The sequence below is a fragment of the Geotrypetes seraphini genome, chromosome 7 (assembly GCF_902459505.1).
Source record: "Geotrypetes seraphini chromosome 7, aGeoSer1.1, whole genome shotgun sequence".
Lineage (NCBI taxonomy): Eukaryota > Metazoa > Chordata > Amphibia > Gymnophiona > Dermophiidae > Geotrypetes > Geotrypetes seraphini.
Window position 1 is genome coordinate 12,417,523 of NC_047090.1, and position 20,721 is coordinate 12,438,243.

The window sequence follows — 20,721 nt, forward strand, 5'->3', positions numbered from 1 at the left end:
GGAGGGAAGAGGCAAAATGAAGAGAAAATTTAGAGGACTAGAATAACCAGAGAGGGAGGAGAAGTTACATTTTTGAGAATAACCAGGTTTTCAGATGTTTACGGAAGAGTTGGAGGGAGCTCAGATTCCTAAGAGGGGAGGTAAGGTTGTTCCAGAGCTGAGTGATTCTGAAAGGGAGGGAAGAATCTAGTTTTCCTATAAGTGAAACGCCTTTTAGAGAGGGAAAGGAAAGTTTCAGTTTTTGGGTGGATCTGGCAGAATTGGGGTTAGAGGAGTTCCAAGAAAGAGGAATGAAGGGAGGGAGGATACCCGTGTAGGATCTTGAAAGTGAGGCAGGCACATTTGAAGTGGACTCTGGAGATAATCGGAAGCCAGTGGAGCTTGGATAAAAGCGGTGAGACGTCCACACTCAGTCCACACTTAGAGAAAAATTTTTTGCCACTTCTGGGAGACAGCCACCACTCGGGCCTCCCACTTCGCCAGCATGTGTAGTTTATTCCACCAGTACCAGACTAAGGGAGGCTGATCAGCTAGCCAATGATTCAGAATGCACTTTTTTGCCAAGAACATAACACTTGCTCAAGAACATTTGGACACGAGCAGGAAACAGAGTGGGGCAAGGAAAATGACAGAATAACATAGCAGGCTCTGAGAGAGAAATAAACACATTCAATGTCTTCCTTAAGAAAAGAGCTATGGCCTGCCAGAAACCCTGAATTGTTGAACACGCCCACAGACCATGCGCATAGGAATTCTCTGCTGCCTGACATTTTATACAAATCTGAGTATCCACACATCCCATATGATAAGCCTGACTCTGGGGGGTCATAAGCGCGTAACATAGTACAATGGTGACACTCCCAAAGTTCAGCACCACCCACCACCCCTGGTATACTCCTTAGTGTTGCCATCAGCATCGGTAAGGTAAGCTGCCACCCAAGGTCCCGCTGCCTATGTCAAATGACCCCAGAAAAGTCTCCCGGAGGGTGTAGGGGAAGCAAGACTTTATGAAAATAGGATACTGTTATTCGGGTCTTTGCTGAGGCCTCCAAAAATGCTTCAAATCGGTCCCCAAAGTCCCAAGAAAGAGAACTCACTGGAAGGGACCCCACATACCCCCCTCTTCTACGAAACCATGCTAGCAGTTTTTAGTGCAGAGAGCCACGCTCAATGGCCGCTCAATGGCTGCTCTTGATGCTTATAGGAACTCATTGAGAACATAAGAATTTCTGCTTCTGGGTCAGACAAGTGGTCTATCATGCCCAGCAGTCCGTTCACGCGGCGGCCCTCTGGTTAAAGACCAGCGCCCTAACTGAGACCAGCCCTACCAGCGTACGCTCTTGTTCACCAGGAACTTGTCTAACTTTGTCTTGAATCCCTGGAGGGTGTTTTCCCCTATAACAGCCTCCAGAAGAGCGTTCCAGTTTTCTACCACTCTCTGGGTGAAGAAGAACTTCCTTACGTTCGTACGGAATCTATCCCCTTTCAACTTTAGAGAGTGCCCTCTCGTTCTCCCTACCTTGGAGAGGGTGAACAACCTGTCCTTATCTACTAAGTCTATCCCCTTCAGTACCTTGAATGTTTCGATCATGTCCCCTCTCAATCTCCTCTGTTCAAGGGAGAAGAGGCCCAGTTTCTCCAATCTTTAGCTGTACGGCAGCTCCTCCAAGCCCTTAACCATCTTAGTCGCTGTCCTATTAAAATCAAATCTATTCCAATACAGACAGTTGGTAGTATCAAGCTTCTAGGTATCACTTTGGATGAATCTCTCACTTTTCATGATCATATAAGTACAGTTATAAGAAAATGTTATTATCGTTTAGAAATGATACGCTCTCTAACTAAATTTCTTGACATATCGGCTATAAATACTTTAATCCATTCACTAGTCATTTCTTGTCTGGATTATGGCAATGCCTTATACCATGGTATTACCAAAGAAGAGTTAAATCCAGAATACAGCAGTAAAATTCATTTACAAGGTCAAAAAATTCGACCATGTAACTCCTCTTCTAATAAAAGCCCATTGGCATCCCATCCATCATCGTGTCATTTATAAAACAAGAAACTCTGGACAGCCAGAATTCATTAATAAATTTTTGATACCGTACACTACATTGTGTTTTCTTCATTCTTCGGAGTAAAATTTATTAGCAATTCCAACCCCTGAACCATATTAACACTAGAAGAAACACTGTTTTTCAGTAGTTGCCCCAACCCTCTGGAATTCGGCACCAAATGCTCTAAGAGAGATAACTAATATTGAGAAATTTAAATCTTTTCTTAAGACATTCCTTTTTAAAGATGCCTTTCAAGTATAAATGTCCTTTTAAGGATTTTTTAAAAAAATTTCTTATCTTTTATGAGTCCGCTTGTATTGGACTTACTAGTTTTTAACCCCTGCCTTATGTTTATACCTTTATATCTTACTTTTCTATAACCATTATAGTTCTCCCCTTTTTTCCACTCATACCCCTCTCTAGTCAAGTATATTATTGTTTTGTCGTGTATGGGGTTTTTTTTTGTTAAATTTATGTTAATTTGTATTATCTGGGGATTGGAGGAGAGCGGATGTGGTCCCTATTCATAAAAGTGGTCACAGGGATGAAGCAGGAAACTACAGGCCGGTGAGCCTCACTTCAGTTGTTGGAAAAATAATGGAAGTGTTGCTGAAAGAAAAGATAGTGTACTTCCTTGAATCTAATGGGTTACAGGATCCGAGGCAACATGGCTTTACAAAAGGTAAATCCTGCCAAACGAACCTGATTGAATTTTTCGATTGGGTGACCAGAGAGCTGGATCGAGGACATATGCTAGATGTAATTTACTTGGATTTCAGCAAAGCCTTTGATACAGTTCCTCATAGGAGGCTGTTGAACAAACTTGAAGGGCTGAAGTTAGGACCCAAAGTGGTGAACTGGGTCAGAAACTGGCTGTCGGACAGACGCCAGAGGGTGGTGGTTAATGGAAGTTGCTCGAAGGAAGGAAAGGTGACTAATGGAGTCCCTCAGGGTTCGGTGCTGGGGCCAATCCTGTTCAATATGTTTGTGAGTGACATTGCTGAAGGGTTAGAAGGAAAAGTGTGCCTTTTTGCAGATGATACCAAGATTTGTAACAGAGTAGACACCGAAGAGGGAATGGAAAATATGAAAAAGGATCTGCAAAAGTTAGAGGAATGGTCTAATGCCTGGCAATTAAAATTCAATGCAAAGAAATGCAGAGTAATGCATTTGGGGATTAATAATAGGAAGGAACCGTATATGCTGGGAGGAGAGAAGCTGATATGCACGGACGGGGAGAGGGACCTTGGGGTGATAGTGTCCGAAGATCTAAAGACGAAAAAACAGTGTGACAAGGCGGTGGCTGCTGCCAGAAGGATGCTGGGCTGTATAAAGAGAGGCGTAGTCAGTAGAAGGAAGAAGGTGTTGATGCCCCAGTACAGATCATTGGTGAGGCCCCACTTGGAGTATTGTGTTCAGTTTTGGAGACCGTATCTGGCAAAAGACATAAGAAGACTTGAGGCGGTCCAGAGGAGGGCGACGAAAATGATAGGAGGCTTGCGCCAGAAGACGTATGAGAAGAGACTGGAAGCCCTGAATATGTATACCCTAGAGGCCTAGAGGAAAGGAGAGACAGGGGAGATATGATTCAGATGTTCAAATACTTGAAGGGTATTAACGTAGAACAAAATCTTTTCCAGAGAAAGGAAAATGGTAAAACCAGAGGACATAATTTGAGGTTGAAGGGTGGTAGATTCAGGGGCAATGTTAGGAAATTCTACTTTACGGAGAGGGTGGTGGATGCCTGGAATGCGCTCCCGAGAGAGGTGGTGGAGAGTAAAACTGTGACTGAGTTCAAAGAAGCGTGGGATGAACACAGAAGATTTAGAATCAGAAAATAATATTAAATATTGAACTAGGCCAGTACTGGGCAGACTTGCACGGTCTGTGTCTGTGTATGGCTGTTTGGTGGAGGATGGGCTGGGGAGGGCTTCAATGGCTGGGAGGGTGTAGATGGGCTGGAGTAAGTCTTAACAGAGATTTCGGCAGTTGGAACCCAAGCACAGTACCGGGTAAAGCTTTGGATTCTTGTCCAGAAATAGCTAAGAAGAAGGAAAAAAAAAAAAAATTTAAATTGAATCAGGTTGGGTAGACTGGATGGACCATTCAGGTCTTTATCTGCCGTCATCTACTATGTTACTATGTTACCCTATTTTAAAATGTATAACCACCTTGAAATAAATTGATAAGGTGGTATATCAAATTTTTAATAAACTTGAAACTTGTCTGGACCCTTTCGAGTAGTACCGTACGGCGAGTAATAATAATAATAATAATAATTTATTTCTTATATAACGCTATACCAGAAATTCAAAGCGGTTTACAACAAAAGTACATACAATCAATTTAAAATACTGAAGAGAAGTTTACAATCTTAAGAGTAATAAAGTCTATAAAAGTACATGTAGTACATGTACGGCTACCAGTGCTGTACGCAGTTCTCCAAGTGAGGGCGTACCATGGCCCGGTACAGCGGCATGATAACCTTCTCCGATTTGTTCGTGATGCCCTTCTTTATCATTCCTAGCATTCTGTTCACCCTTTTCACCGCCGCTGCACATTACGTGGACGTCTTCATCGACTTGTCGATCAGAACTCCCAAGTCCCTTTCCCGAGAGGTCTCTCCAAGTACCGTCCCGGACAGCCTGTATTCGTGTATGAGATTTTTGTTACTGACATGCATCACTTTGCATTTATCCACGTTGAGCCTCATCTGCCATGTCGATGCCCATTCCTGGAGCGTCGGGAGCAGCGCAGGCCATTCAGCGTGGCTCTCTGCTTTAAAAAAAACCGCTAGCGCGGTTTCATAGAAAAGAGGGATAGTGTTGAAGTTGTTGGTATGCAAAAGCCACCCCCAAAGCCGGGATCCCCCGAGTAAGTAAGTCATCATGGGAGAGTAAGGTGTCCTCTTTCTGCAAAACATGGCACGATTGAAAAATACCCTTACTCTGCCTTATCACTCTTTAATTACATCCGTACAACTCTAAAAGATATGAAGTCCTTCTCGTCATTGGATCTCACAGTGGCGTTTGACCTGATTCACCATCCTACTCTCTTGTCATCTGGCTGCTCTGGGTATCTCAGGATCTGTGCAATTCTGGTTTCGACTGTATTTGCAGAATAGATCATTTCAGGTTCAATGGTCTAAAACAGTGGTTCCCAACCCTGTCCTGGAGGAACACCAGGCCAATTGGGTTTTCAGGCTAGCCCTAATGAATATGCATGAAGCAAATTTGCATGCCTATCACTTCCATCATATGCAAATCTCTCTCATGCATATTCATTAGGGCTAGCCTGAAAACCCGATTGGCCTGGTGTTCCTCCAGGACAGGGTTGGGAATCACTGGTCTAAAAAGTACCTCAAGGTTTTATACTAGGTCTCATCCCCTTCAATATCTTCTTTTGGTAGGCCTAACTGCTGCTTCAGATGTTTGGAATTTTCTTTTTTATATATGAAATGATATCTAACTTCTCTTTCCTCTTTAGTCACAACTTGGGCAAAATTAAACGTCATCAGAAACCAGTTGTTTTGAGAATGCTCTCAAAATGAATGCTTCCAAAACAACTGCTGTTCTTTTCCCTTTCTGTGTTCCCTCTACATTTCCCTGCATGCCAGCCATGCATGATGTCCATATTTCTCTGAAAGATATTGTAAAAATTTTAGGAGTTACCACTGACGATCACCTTACATTCTCAGCTCACATTTCTAAAATTGGCCATAAGTTATTCTACTGTCTGTGCTCCATCAGATGTTTTATGTTTTATTAACATTTGATATACCATTTAAACATATTACAGATCTGTGCTGCATGCTCCCTACTTGATCTCCAATCTCTTTGAATTTTCGTTTTTGCTTTAATGACTACCCAACTTAATTATTGTAACTCCCTAGTCCAAGGTCTGCTTCAGAACCAACTGTGGAGATGACAAATACTATAGTTCAAAACACTGTAGTCACATTTAGTTATGATTCTAGGAGGTTACCTATTTTTTACCTAATACTATTTTTCATCAAATACTCCATTCTAGGACTACATCATTTTTATTCAGTTTCCTCATACCTTATACACCTTCGAGAAGCATCCATTCTTCACATCAATTTTTATTTGTTATCTCAAATCACTTTCAAATATGATCTAGGACTCATGTCAGTGCAATGGCCTCTACATTATATAATTTCTTGCCATTAGATCTTTTCAGAGAAATCTCATTCAAGAAATTTAAGACACTTCTTACCACCTATTACTTTGAACAACCTTTCCCTTCCATGAGACCTTCTGGTTAATTTTTAGATATTAGATATGACTCACCCATGATGGTCCCACTACATCTTCATCACTTATGCCTTAGTGATCCTTTGCATGATCTACCCTCCTCTTGAATCTTAGGATGAGTTAACTCCTTGTCCCTCCTCCATAATAATGTTAATTTGTAACAAAGTCTTCCTTTTTCTCTGTTCCCTTTCTACCTGCCTTGTTATTTTTCCACTGTACACTACCTAGATGGTTTTTTTTAATTTATTTATTTTTTTTTTTACAATATGCAGTATAACAAAAAGAGGAAATATAAAATGTGAAATACTCATTTATTTATTGATTTGGATTGAACCACCTTTATGAAAAGATTTTTGTAAATTACTTAAAAAATTACCAGAATAGAACATGAAAATGTTAAATATGATCATTGTAATACTAGAATTAAAATATTCATAATCAATAGACAAATGTAAAATAATAAGAAAAATTTAGTTTAGGAATTTAGTTTAAGTTGTTCTTTATTCCAGTTTAGACTTTCAGCCAACCTTATCCTTAACCTTAAGGTACTAGAAAAGGCTCAGAGAAGGGGATGGAACAGTTCCCTTATGAGGAATGGTAAAAGGGATGAAACAACCCCCCTATGAAGAAAGTCTAAAGAGGTTAGGGCTTCTCAGCCTGAAGAAGAGAGAGCTGAGATAAAAGATAGATAACAGAGTAGAGTTAAATGGTCAATATTCTCATTGGTGAAGGGTCAATAGTGGTGTTTTATGCTGCCTGCTGCTTTTTAGCAAACAAGAATAACGAGTGAAGTAATCAAATTTGCTGATAACACAAAATTATTCAAATTATTCACAGTTCTTAAATCACAAAAGAAGTATGAAAATTATAAGAAGACCTTATGAGATTGGGAGACTGGCAGATGATGTTTAATGTGAGCATAAAGAGAAGAGGAACCCAACTATAGCTACATGATACAAGGTTCCACATTAGGAGTCACCTTTTTTGTAGCTTTTCTAATTCTGCTCTGTTTTGAGATGCAGGGACTAAAATTGCACACTATTTAAGGTGTGGCACCATCATGGAACAAACTCTGTTTCCCCCCCCCCCCCCCATTTTTCCCTAATAATTCTAAATATCCTATTTGCTTTCTTGGTTGCCAACGCATGTTGAACAGAGGATTTCAACACATCATCAACAATAATACCTAGATCTGTTTCCTGGATGGTGACTCCTGAATCACGTAACCGTATTTTGAGTTGCTCTTCCCTACATGTATCAAGTTGTACTTGCACACATTATACTTTATCTGCCATTTGTTGATATGTCATTATTATTCCAACTAATAGATTTTTAGTGCTTGAGGGAATTGTGCCTATGAAGAGACTATTGACTTTCATTTGGCAAACCTTGCCACTTGCCCTTAACTTTTCCTGCTGGTCTTTTCCCACAGAGGTCACTCAAGAATTTTAATTTACTGAACCTTTTGGTGCTGTAAAATTATGGATCCCAAAGTGATAATTTTATGTCTAGTAATACAGTTAATGGAGTCTCTGAAAATGTCAAATATGGAATTATGTGGTTTGACATCAGTCTAAGATCCTTTCCCCAAATACATCAAGCCTCTAGAGGCACACAGTTCTGTAAACATATCTGCATACATTTGGTCTGAGAGTCTGGTTAATTTGCATAACTGGTTATCTATAAATTCAGACTTTTCCATGATCCTAGAGGAGCAGGGTTGTGCACTTGTGATTCAAAGTCTTGGTTTTCAACCCTGTCCATCCACCTTCTGTAACTGGTTTGGTTTTCAGCATATCCCTAATGAAAATGCATAAAATAGGGCCCAATGTTAAAAAAAAGTTGAGGTTCTAAATGTGTGCCTATTTCACAACTAACCTTGGGGACACTTTTACTATGGGGTACTAATGGATTTAGTGCATGCTAATGATTAGCACACACAGCTCATTGTACTGTGTATCTATGGGCTGCCTGGCACTTAACACACCCTAAATTCATTAGCACGCCTTAGTTAAAGGTTTCCTTGGGAGCCTAAGTTCTCAGCTGAAAATTCATCCAAATTTAGGAGCTTAAAAATGATGCTTATAAATTTAAGCCTCAGTTCAAATGGTCAAAAAACTTAACAGCGGGAGCTCTAATATTCAAATCTGTAAAATTTCCACTCAACACTAAATAATCATTCAAATTGGTGACAGTACATCTACTCCTCCCCTTAGACCTCGGTGATGACTCGTTTCACATTTCATAACCCCCCCCCCCTCCCCCCCCCTCCCCCCCGTGACTCACCAAATTTAGGCAGCCATTCATTTGCTTGGATTTACGAGCCTAACGTATGATCCTAGGGTTGAAAATAGATTCTTAGCTCCCAACCTGTTTCTCTGCCCTAAAATTGACTTCTGTTTCCACCCACTTTTTATGTTTCTAAATTGAGTTTTGGTGAAATTTGAGTACAAATTTCTGCATTCTGTTGGTGCACCAAAGTTAGTAGCATAAATTCTGAATATTGAATTGTTACTTTCCTAACTCATTCATACTCCTTATAGATATTCGGAAAAGCAGACCAGTTAACTATGTCTTCAGGATCGGCCTGGGGAACACTGAAAAAGGATCTTGGCTGGCATGATCAACTAATTGGATTAAACATTTTAAAAGAGGAAAATTCAAACAGACTAGCAAAGTTTTCTCCTTCCCTTCTTTCTGTTTAGCCAAACTCCACTGCCCTCTGATGAATATCATCTCAGATAAACATATGCTTACTTCTCCAAGAACTTTGCTTAGAAAGAAACAGACCCAATCTAACAAAAAGAAAAACCTTTCCGAAAAGTCCACCGAGCTCAGCTCCCTTCCTAGCCAAAATGTCAAGAGTAAAACAGAAAATACATTCATGCTCAATAGAGTTTATAAATCATCTTTAAATCTGTAATATCATCATCTAAGAGATATTATACTCTTTTAATAACACAATCTGACCTCATCAAATTAGGGCTATTCTACAAGGAGAACTCATAAATTTCTCGCAGGTATCCATTGCGAAAATCAGCCAGCCATGTCCTTGTTCCCCCAACAACAGAAGTTACCAAGTCATCCGCTAATTCAATCAAGCCTTTTCTGTAATCTATTAGGCATTTTTACGCCTGAAGATGACAGAATGAATCTTGGAGATGGGAGGGGGGGTGGAGTTTAACCAAAAAAAAAATAAAAAAAATAGATTTTTCTCTCTTTTTATTAAAAGTATACCACTTAGGGTATGTGAAACAGGCAATTAAATAAATCGATCATACTGCTTCGATTAATTCGATAAGGGGAAGTATAAACTACATTTTAAAGAAAATCTTTTCGTTGAATATTTATTCTTAAAAGGCTGTTACATTTAAAAAGTTTTATCTGAAGTTTCATTTTTTTTTACTTTCTCCTGAAAATAGAGGAAAAGGGGGATTAAAAAGTGATGGAATAAAATTCAGTCTCTGAAAGTGCACTTTTATGCTTTTTTTTTTTCATTCATCATCACTGGATACAATATGTTCTTTAAATAAAATGTAACAAATGGCTGAACTCAGTCTATTTTACAATTGTGTATTCTTTAAAGAAAAAGTAAGTTTTGTTTAGTTTAATTTTGTTCTATATACCACCTAACCAAAAAAAAAAAAAATCTCTAAGCATTTTACAAGAAATATTGTTTAAACAAATTTTAATATATATCTTTAACAAAATGCCATAAACTTTCTTTGCTACTATGCAATATTTCCTAATATCCAGCTACAATGAATCCTTTAAACACACTGACAAATTTCTACTACACTGTATATACCTAATACATAATAAGAACATAAGAATCGCCATAGTGGGACAGTCCGAAGGTCCATCAAGTCCAGTATCCTGTTTCCAGCCGTGGCCAACCCAGGTCCCAAGTAACTAGCTAGATCCCAAGTACCAAAACAGATTCTATGCTGCTTATCCTAGGAATAGACAAGTGAAAATAGCAGCAGAGAATATTAAACGGATTAAGTAAATATACTACAGAAACAAGGAAAAGCAGACATTTTGACATCAGAGGGATTGCTGTGCTGGAAAGTGTAGGAAACACAAAAGTGGAATTAGACCCACACATACATTCTTTGAACCCTAATATCCAAAGTGCTAAACTATTATCCCTGAACCTCCCCCAACTGAGTAGAATGTGAGATCCTCCTTCTTCATCAGAGCATCTTGTTTTAAACCCTGTGCAGAATTGGAGAACCGAGTCATGCAAAGCACATTCCAAAGCACTTTCAGCTGCTCTAAACAGCTGTGCTTCCAGGTAAACCTCGGGGCCAGGCATGCCATCACCTGGGAAAGCATTACATGACCTTTCATGATATGGCACTACACGGTATGATACAGTATACTTTGCAAATAAGGCAGTTCAAAGCATGCTCTGGTGTGTGTTGCGTTATATGACATTGTAGCATACATGACATTCTATAGTATGGTATCACGCGGGATAGAATGAGATCAGGTGAAGCTTTTCAGTGTCTGTAGTTTTCTCTAGGCTACTGAATTTAGCAATTTTATTTTACTCCTTTCATTTTCTCCACATCCCATCTGAAGCACACAGATTTACCAGTCATTTCAAGAATGTCTTCCCTCATTCTCTTAACCATTTAATGTTATTCCAAAAGGTCTTGGAACCGAGATGGGAAGAGCCAGTACTCAGCTTTGCCCCTGCAAAGTTGTGCTTGATTCTTATCCTATTAACTACAATTCATTTCAGTGCCTATGGCCCTAGAACTCGAGTTTGTGGAAGCTACACTAAGCAATCTTCATAAGCCAAGGGAGGGTCCCTTTGATGACCGCTGCAGTTTCCCACAACTTTGAAGTGATCTCAAAAAACCTTTTCATTGCAATTATTATCCTCCTAACTCACCAAGTTACTATTTGCACATGGCTGCACTCAGTCTATCTTAGTGAGAGACTGATATTTTTCTGGTCTCTAACAGGTGGTTAACTCTGAGTGTGTCAGGATTAAAGGACTAACCTGTGGAATCCATGTCAGGTTCCTCCAAAAGCCCACAGTGCATGCTCTTCCCATGGACAGCAAAGAAGCCCAAAGGTCCTGGGGTAGGGAAAGCCCCCTCCCAAAGATGCAGACAGATAGAGAGAGACTTCAGTAAATCCAACAGGACAAAGCCAGACCCGTCAAAATGTTTGCGGATGTTTCCTGGGAAAAGGGCTGGTTTTATAGGAGTCCTGATGGGAGAAATGTCATTGATAGGCCAGCCGGCCTGATGAATGGTTGCTAATCAGATGGGGATGTGGCACAGCTCAATGTGAAGCCTATTGTGTTGCTGTTTTGAATGAGAAAAGCATCCTCCCAAAAGGGGGGCTTAGATCTACGCAATCCCAACACTCCCCCCCTTTCTGTTGCCAAACCGTTTTTTTCTTCTTTAAAGTTCCAGAGGCCTTCCTCCAGCCCTGCAGGTTTCTTGTTACAGGCTTCGACTGGACCCAAATTTTCTTAAAATTTCTCAAAATGTTGCTCATAAGATTGTATATTTGCAAACGCCTTATGTTCAGTTTCTAGCTTACTTTGAAAAACATTTTTAAAATTTTCTCACTGTATAAATCCTCATTGTATTCTAGGTTGTCCATCACACCAAATAATCTCCAGTGCTTTTTTTTTTTTTTTTTGGGGGGGAGGGGGGTAAACAGTTGTTAGACAAAATAATCTTTCTTACTATTTGTGCACATTTGCTTGTGTAATTCTGGCTGTATTAACGAGAGACCAGGGCAGTTACACAGAAGTAAAATATTACAACAGATAAGGCAAATCACGGAGCTGCTTCATTTAAAGAAAAAAAAAAAATCAACTCAAAATTTACCTGCGAGTTTGCACATCACTTGGCTATTATTTTATATATCGTTGGGTTTAAGGAACGTACGCTATGGAAGGAGCTGCTTGTGCAAGAAAGTGAGGCTCCGAGGGCAATGAGAAAGTGACTGCTTTGGGAATGGAGAAGCTGTGATTAGAATTTGAATGGAGTTGCAGGAGAGAAAGAGAAAGGGGATTACAGCTGAATTACTTTCACCATGGACAGAGGCAGCTTTTACGAGCCCCCCTCCCTAAAACAGCCAAACTCAAGTACAGCTGAACAGCAGATAGGGAAGTTGTGTCTGCACCACCCTAAGGTTTGAGATGGATTTCATACACAACAGCTGCCATTTAGCTCATGTTTGTTTGCATCTGGGCTTTCATTACCAGGAAAACCAGATGATACCTGCACAATGCCAGTGAAGATTTACTCCTTCCCTCAAGGCACTGCTGGTACTGTATCTGTTTCCAATACTCACAGACATTGTAGTTCAAATAAAAATATTGAGGCCAATATACCAGAAGGCAGCCAAAGGTGTAAAACTATTCAGGCAGATTGGCAAATAAAAAGATTTGCAATTGAAAACTTGAACGGGGCTAGGAAGGAGACCAAATAGTGGCATGCCAGGCTCACCCTTCTCTTTACCCTGGAATAGCATTAACTGCCTCATTGTTTCTATTCAGACGCCGAGAGTCACTCTGATGTCATCATCCTCCAATGGAAAAATGCAAGGAAATCCCACTGAGCATGCTCCGATTATGATGTCAGCATAGTCAAAGGCAAGAGGTCTCTAGGAGAAAGAGCTTTAAGGATTCGTAGAGTTAAAGGGCCAAATGCTGCCAAAGTTAGGCCCTGTTAAAATTTGCATTAATTGGCAGCTCGATAAAGGTCACTTTAAATGCTAAGCAACCTTCACTGAACAGCCCTTAGTACAGATTCCCAAGCTCAGCTTTGGGCATGAGGATTTACGCTTGATGAAACCTGCTGTAATCTAAGTGTGATATAACATCGTGCCTAATTTCTGGGAATGCCTCTGACCCGCTCATCCCTTCTGAGTTTCATACTAGAAAATTTATCTGCACATATTCTAGAACAGTGAATGTTCAGTCACCTCCTTCGCATTAGTCCAGATTCAAAGTCATTTATCTAGCAGACCAATGTAAACTCATTTATCTAATCAAACACTTCTTTAGGGCTTCAGACATGCCAATAATTGTTCGCTGATATTCTAGCGATACAAACAAGTTTTTTGTATGTATAATTGGCTATGGCTCTGGCTTCTTCATTTGCCCATTTTTTCTGTTTTTTTTATCTGAAATATTACTTTTTTCAACTTTTTTTCTTTTATATATATAACGTGTTTCACAATAAATACTTATAAAAAAGTTAACTTATCTTTATAATTTTTCTTCTCCTTAATAGGATCCCATTTTTTTAGTACGTTCGCCTTAGTACGTCAACCGACCATCCCGATATCCGCTTTTTTTTTTTTTTTTTTTTTGATAGATCAAAAAAAGCGGATATCGGGATGGTCGGTTGAAATAAAATAAGGGGGTGTATATCTTGAAAAAGCCGTTAAGGCGAAACATGTCGATGTGACAAGCCCCGACCCGATCCTATTAAGGAGAAGAAAAATTATAAAGATAAGTTAACTTTTTTATAAGTATTTATTGTGAAACACGTTATATATATATAAAAGAAAAAAAAGTTGAAAAAAGTAATATTTCAGATAAAAAAAACAGAAAAAATGGGCAAATGAAGAAGCCACAGCCATAGCCAATTATACATACAAAAAACTTGTTTGTATCGCTAGAATATCAGCGAACAATTATTGGCATGTCTGAAGCCCTAAAGAAGTGTTTGATTAGATAAATGAGTTTACATTGGTCTGCTAGATAAATGACATATTCTAGAACAGGGCATAGAGCAGAAGTGTGCATAACGAACCTCAATTTATAAACCGGATGCTCATTCCATATCATGCGTCGCGCTCTCTCCGTTCCACAGCTCAAAGGCTGTTAGCGGTCCCTTCTTTAAAAGTTATTGGTACTAGACGCCACGACATATATTCAGTGATGGCCCCTCAGACCTGGAATAACCTACCATAAGAACATAAGAAGTTGCCTCCACTGGGTCAGACCGAGGTCCATCTCGCCCAGCGGTCCGCTCCCGCGGCGGCCCATCAGGTCTGCGACCTGTGAAGTGGTTTCTGACCACTTTTATAACCTACTTCAAGTTCTATCTGTACCCCTCTATCCCTTTATCCTCCAGGAACCTATCCAAACCCTTCTTGAACCCCTGTACAGAGTTCTGGCCTATCACTTCCTCCGGAAGCGCGTTCCATGTGTCCACCACCCTCTGCGTAAAAAAGAATTTTCTAGCATTTGTTCTAAACCTGTCCCCTTTCAATTTCTCCGAGTGATCCCTAGTGCTTGTGGCTCCCCTCAGTTTGAAGAATCTGTCCTTATTCACTTTCTCTATGCCCTTTAGGATTTTGAAGGTTTCTATCATGTCCCCTCTAAGTCTCCTCTTCTCCAGGGAGAACAGCCCCAGCATTTTTAACCTGTCAGCGTATGGAAAATTTTTCATACCTTTTATCAGCTTAGTCGCCCTCCTCCTACCACAACATATAAGAGAAGAAAAAGATCTTAATAGATTTAAAAACAACCTGAAAACTTTCCTTTTTAGAGACGCTTTTAATCTTTAAATGACTTATATCCAACGTACTAAATACCATTTATATATATATATAAAAATTTTTTTTACCTTTCCTCATGTACCTTCCATTCATGGCTTCTTCTTTTCTTTTTTTTTAAATGAAAAACATTAACTTTTTAACTTTCTCCCTTTTTTCCTTATGTATTCAAGTTTGTCTATATGTCTGTCCGTTTAACCCATTTTAAGCTGTACGTTAAATTATATGTTTATTTTATATTTTATTGTAACTCGCTTAGTAAATTATAAGCGATTTATCAAATTTAAATAAAACTTGAAACTCATTACTGACAATTAACATCAATAATTGATTACTAGCGCTTAATTGACTAATTAGCTTGCATGCACATCCTGAATTCATAGAAACAGGATGGCAGATAAAAGCCAAATGGCCCATCCAGTCTGCCCATCCACAGCATCCATTATTTCCTTCTCTCCCTAAGAGATCCCACATGCCTGTCCCATGACTTCTTGATTACAAGATGTCGGGGGTGACATTAGCCAAATGCGAACAAGAAAGGGATTTGGGGGTGCTGATAGACAGAACCCTAAAGCCATCGGCTCAATGTGTGGTGGCGGCGGCGAAGAAAGCAAATAGGATGTTAGGCATGATTAAGAAGGGGATCACGAGTAGGTCGGAAGATGTTATAATGCCACTTTACAGAACAATGGTCAGACCACACTTAGAATACTGTGTCCAACACTGGTTTCCATACCTTAAGAAGGATAAAATTATGTTGGAAAGGGTACAGAGGCGAGCCACGAAACTAGTCAAAGGCATGGAAAATTTAAAATTTTTTAAAATTTTGATTATGTTTTGTATTGTCTGTAATAAGTCTAATTTGTCAAAATTATATGTGAAACCACCATCTGTGGCTTTTAGAATGTACATCGCCTAGATATTACGATAGGCGATTCATAAAATGCTAATAAACTTGAAACTTGAAACTTAAGCTACATGGAACGCCTCGGAAAACTGGGACCGTTCACCCTCGAAAAGAGAAGACTGCGTGGGAACTAATAGAGACTTTTAAAATATTAAAGGGATTTGATCAAATTGACCAGGAAGCAGCATTACTGACATTTTCAGATGTGACGCGGACAAGAGGTCATAGCCTAAAACTGAATGGCAGCAGGTTCAGGACAAATGTCAGGAAGTTCTGTTTCACACAAAGAGTGGTGGGCGCTTGGAATGCTCTCCCGGAGGAGGTGGTGGCAGAAAATACTGTGCTGGGTTTCAAACACATGTTGGATGCACACCTTCTTGCAGATCATATTGAGGGATACGGGAAAACCGGGTCTCCAAAAAGGAGCACCTAAATGGGCCTCCGCGTGTGCGGATCGCCGGACTAGATGGACCTTGGTCTGATCCGGTGAAGGCGTTTCTTATGTTCTTATGAATTCAGACACAATTTTTGTCTCCACCACCACTAGACTATTCCACACAACTACTACTCTTTCTGTAAAAAAGTATTTCCTTAGATTACTCCTGAGCCTATCACCTCAACTTCATCCTATGCACTAGAGTTTCCTTTCAACTGAGACTCGCCTCATTAATTTTTATGCCACATAGGTATTTAAATGTCTCCATTATATCTCCCCTCTCCCTCCTTTCTTCCAAAGAATACATATTGAGATCTTTAAGTCTGTCCCCATATGCCTTATGATGTAGACCACAAACCATTTTAATAGCCTTCCTCTGGACCGACTCGATCCTGTTTATATCTTCTTGAATGTGCGGTCTCCAGAATGAGGTCTCAACAGTCTTTTACAGGGGCATCAATACCTCCTTTTCCTACTGGCCATTCCTCTCCCTATGCACCCTAGAATCCTTCTAGCTTTTGCCATTGCTGTTTCAACCTGTTTTGCCACCTTAAGATCATCATATGCTATCACACCAGACCTGCTTCTCTTTCATGCACAAAAGTTCCTCACCCCCTTGGATGAGGCATTCAGGAAACGCCTCAAAACCCACCTATTCCTGAAATACCTAGACAGCTGACCCACTTCTCTCTTTCCCCTCTCTTGCCCTTTCTCCCCATTGTTCCCACATCCCTTAAGTTAATTCAACTTGTACGTCAACTCAACTTGTACTCCACTAATCTTTTGTAAACCACATAGAACTTAACGGTATTGCGGTATATAAACTGTTGTTATTATTATTATTATTATTATTAAATGATTGACCTTGCATTTCTTAGCATTAAATCTTAGCCGACAAATTTCAGACCATTCCTCACTAGGTCCTTCCTTATGTCATCTACACCATCAGGAGGTGTCACCAAATTGGGCAACCTGTATAGAATCTGGGACAATATGTGTAAAATAAATAAAGGGACTTGCTATATTGCTTTTTCTGTGTGGTTACAATCAATGCTATTCACATATTGTAGACAGGTACTTATTTTGTACCTGGGGCAATGAAGTTTTAAAGTGACTTACCTGAAGTCACAAGGAGCTGCAGCGGGAATTGAACAACTAGAGAATGACATGGTGACAAATTTTTCCCCTTCCCTGCGAGAACTCATTTTCCCATCCTGTCCCTGCCCCATTCCTGCAAACTCTATCCCTCATCTGCACAAGCCTTAAATACTTTAAAATCATGTGTTTGAGGCTTATGTAGTAAAGGCAGAGCTTACAGGAATGGGGCAGAGATAGTGACATACTCACGGGGACGGGATGGGGAAATTGAGTTCCTGCGGGGATGGGGACAAATTTGGCCCTGGGCCATTCTCTACTCACAACCTCGAAGTGCTGAGGCAGCTGCTCTATCCACTCCTCCACGCTCTTAACCTTATTAATATGTTACATTTAAGGTTTGCCAATGCCTATGCACTTTCTTCAGTAAAAACTCTAAATTCTGTTTTTCATAAAATGCCTTTCTAGCTGTAATCACCTCTGTCATAGCATATTTTGCCACATTGGCAGTTGTTTGGTCTTATTTTGGATTTATCATCTTATGGAATACATTTTACTAGGGCTTCCAAAATGGCACATTTTAAACATTCTCTAGGAAAACTGACTCCTTCCAATTGATTATTTTAGAAACAGAAAGTTACGATAGTTAAAAACAATACGGCTTAACCAGTCTACCCATCCATACCATCTGATAACATGACCAAATTAGTAGAGTTTTTCTTTCTAAGCCTTCTTTACAGAGGACTATCATGACACCTTATGTGTCTGATGATATCTTCAATGTGCAAACATGGATAGTCTACTTGTGTAAAATTTGTGTGTAAAATTTCAAGGAAATGCTGGCAGGCGTGAGTGAACACTATCAGAGCCTGACAGCAATTAGAACATGAACACAAATGTCATTCCCTCACCCCAAAACACACATTACCCAAGCAGTTGGAGCACACACATACACAAACATATCAAAGGCAGATGCACACCCCTACTCCTTTCTTCTCTGTGATATTGTACTACTGTTATATTTTTGATTTGTGTGTTCTAATGATGGATGCTGTCCCAGACTTGGTGGAGTCCTTTGCTGCACATTAAGTCTTACCTATGTGAACTCCCATTCTAGACAGGAAGTTGACATACTCTCGCTGACTTGTTGGACTGCTGTTTGCATGTTAAGCCCCTCCCTCTCCCCAGAACTCCCATTTCTAACAGGAAGTTGACATCAGTACCAGCACTGCATGATTTAAGTGATGGGTGTAGCATTGTTCACACATGCTCTTTGAGGGCAACTCAATTATATTTATGTTTATTAGTATTTATATACCGCTCTTTGTTACATCAGTTGAATTAAAAGGAAAAAAACGCCAATAATTATAGTGCAGGTGGCTGGCACTCCTCCTGTTTCATCAGTAGGCTCCATCTCCCAGCAGGTGATGGTCACTATTCAACTAGCTCCTGAATTCTGGCTGTGACTGGAAAATTATTTTCTCCTGTTGAGGTTTCTCTTCAGTGAGACAGGGGTGTCCGGCTGAACGGTGCCGGCTTTAGGGGTTATATCTGGGCCCCCCCAGGTCCCTGCCTCACCCTCCCTCCATTGCTAGAGGGTCTAACTGGGTCTTGATTTTTTCTTCTTTCCCTTCTCTGTTTAAAAAAAAAAAAAAAAAAAAGGGAGACCACAGTTGCTACATTCTGCCCTGTTAGTGCTGCACAACCAGCTCTTATGGCTTCAACCGGCCCTAACAACAAGCTTGTGAGTATGTATGTGTTTTTTACTGTTTGAACTTCAGGTTCTGTTTGGGAGTCTTACTACTGTGGGTTTGGTCAACGTACGTTTAAGAAATGGATATTTTATTGAGGCTGTTTTATGACTAGAAATCCTTTGAGGGAGCCGGGACTTTCCTGTCCTTTGCATGCACGTGCTTGATTTCCTTGTTGGTTACAGCGCGGCAGTAGCGGTGCGATTTCATGCTCGCACTTGTTCTCCTCGTTGGGTTTCAGTGCAGCAATAGTAGTCCTGTTTATTCCAAGGCTCTCTTTCATCGATGTTTGTCATGGCCATATGCAGCTGATTGTGCAGGTGCCAGTTTATAGCAGCGCGCACGAGATGGGACATGTTTTTTCCAGAAGGACCGCACTGTTCTTCTAGTTATTCCCTGAGTCTGATTTTCTTTCTATGCAGGCCGCGGCAGGGTAAATTTTGCGGGGCTTGAATCCGAATATGTTTCTAGGAGCGTTGATGCAGCGGCCACGTGTCGGCGAGAATCAGACATGCGCTTGGGTATTACCTTTAGGCATATATATCCTATGCCACTACTATTTATAGGTATATCGGGGAGATGTTTTTATTCATATAGGAGAGAAATGTGTTTATTCCCAGAGACTAGGGCGAGGGGTCAAAGTCTCAGGTTTGCATTCTTCTTCAGTCACCATGACCAAGAGTATGGGATTCTTTATAGGTTTTAGGATCCATGTTGCTGACTCCACTGGGAACTTCGGTTTGCTTTCCCATTATAATGCTACAGCAGTTGCTTTTGTTCTGGTGGTTCCCGGTATCTCAGGGCTCCAATTATTTGGTAGGCTCCTCAAGCATCGCACTGTATGATTTGGTGGCTTAGCGAGATTTCTCTTTTCAAAGGCATGCCTCAGTCTTTGCTGGACTAGCTCAAAGTCACCAAACATCCCGGGCTGTCGGGTTGGGGGGCTTGGTGCCTTCCATCCTCAGCTCCAGGAGTCTGGTCTTAAGAGGCGACTCAGTACTTGTTCATTCTTCTACTCTGGAGAATGGTCAGGCTACCTTTCTGGAGCTTCAGTCCATTCTTCCGGAATGACGCTGAAGGTCTTTTCAGTCAGTATTATGATAGGGGTATTTCTCTACAGCCTGGGCAGTAGGTGATGTACTCAGTTGGCGGGTAAAGTTGTGGTTCTACTCCAATGGGTGGACCCTCATCTTCCTCTTCTGTTGGCAGATCATTTTATGGGTCAGAAAAAGAGTTTGGATAGACTTTCTCTCCGCGAAATATGAGCATGGCCCATTTATTGTATGTTACAGTGTACAGCGCTGTGTATGCTCTAGAAAGTGTAAACATTAGTAATAGTGAAATCTTCTATATCCTGGATATTGAGAATTTTGGCTCAGGCGTTCCAGCTTTTTATGGAAGTGAGATCTCCTGGAACTAGACCTCATGGCCTCGTCTCGAAATTCTAAGCTTCCTAACTTCTTCGGCGGGCACAGGGAGTGGGAGTCAGAGGGGGTAGCAGTGTGGCTTCTTTCTCCCCTCTGGTTTCTCTTTTTTCAGTGTTTTCCCCTGGCTGATGATGGCTTGGATTTGCCATCTCAAGCTCGCTTTCAGGGCACAGTATTTGTAGAATCTCTGGATTGGCTGCGCCATCCTTGCTATGCGGATCTGATGA

The 20,721-nt window shown here is 40.5% G+C and overlaps 1 protein-coding gene across 1 annotated transcript in view; it reads right to left on the reverse strand.

Annotated features, from left to right (window-relative positions):
- The window catches only part of RFX4 (regulatory factor X4), a 177,776-nt gene extending 166,197 nt beyond the window's left edge, over positions 1-11,579 (reverse strand). Inside the window, 2 exon segments of the mRNA XM_033952801.1 lie at positions 11,349-11,465; positions 11,498-11,579. Coding sequence (XP_033808692.1) covers positions 11,349-11,465; positions 11,498-11,579 — 199 coding nt within the window.
- Positions 11,580-20,721: the final 9,142 nt, after the last annotated feature.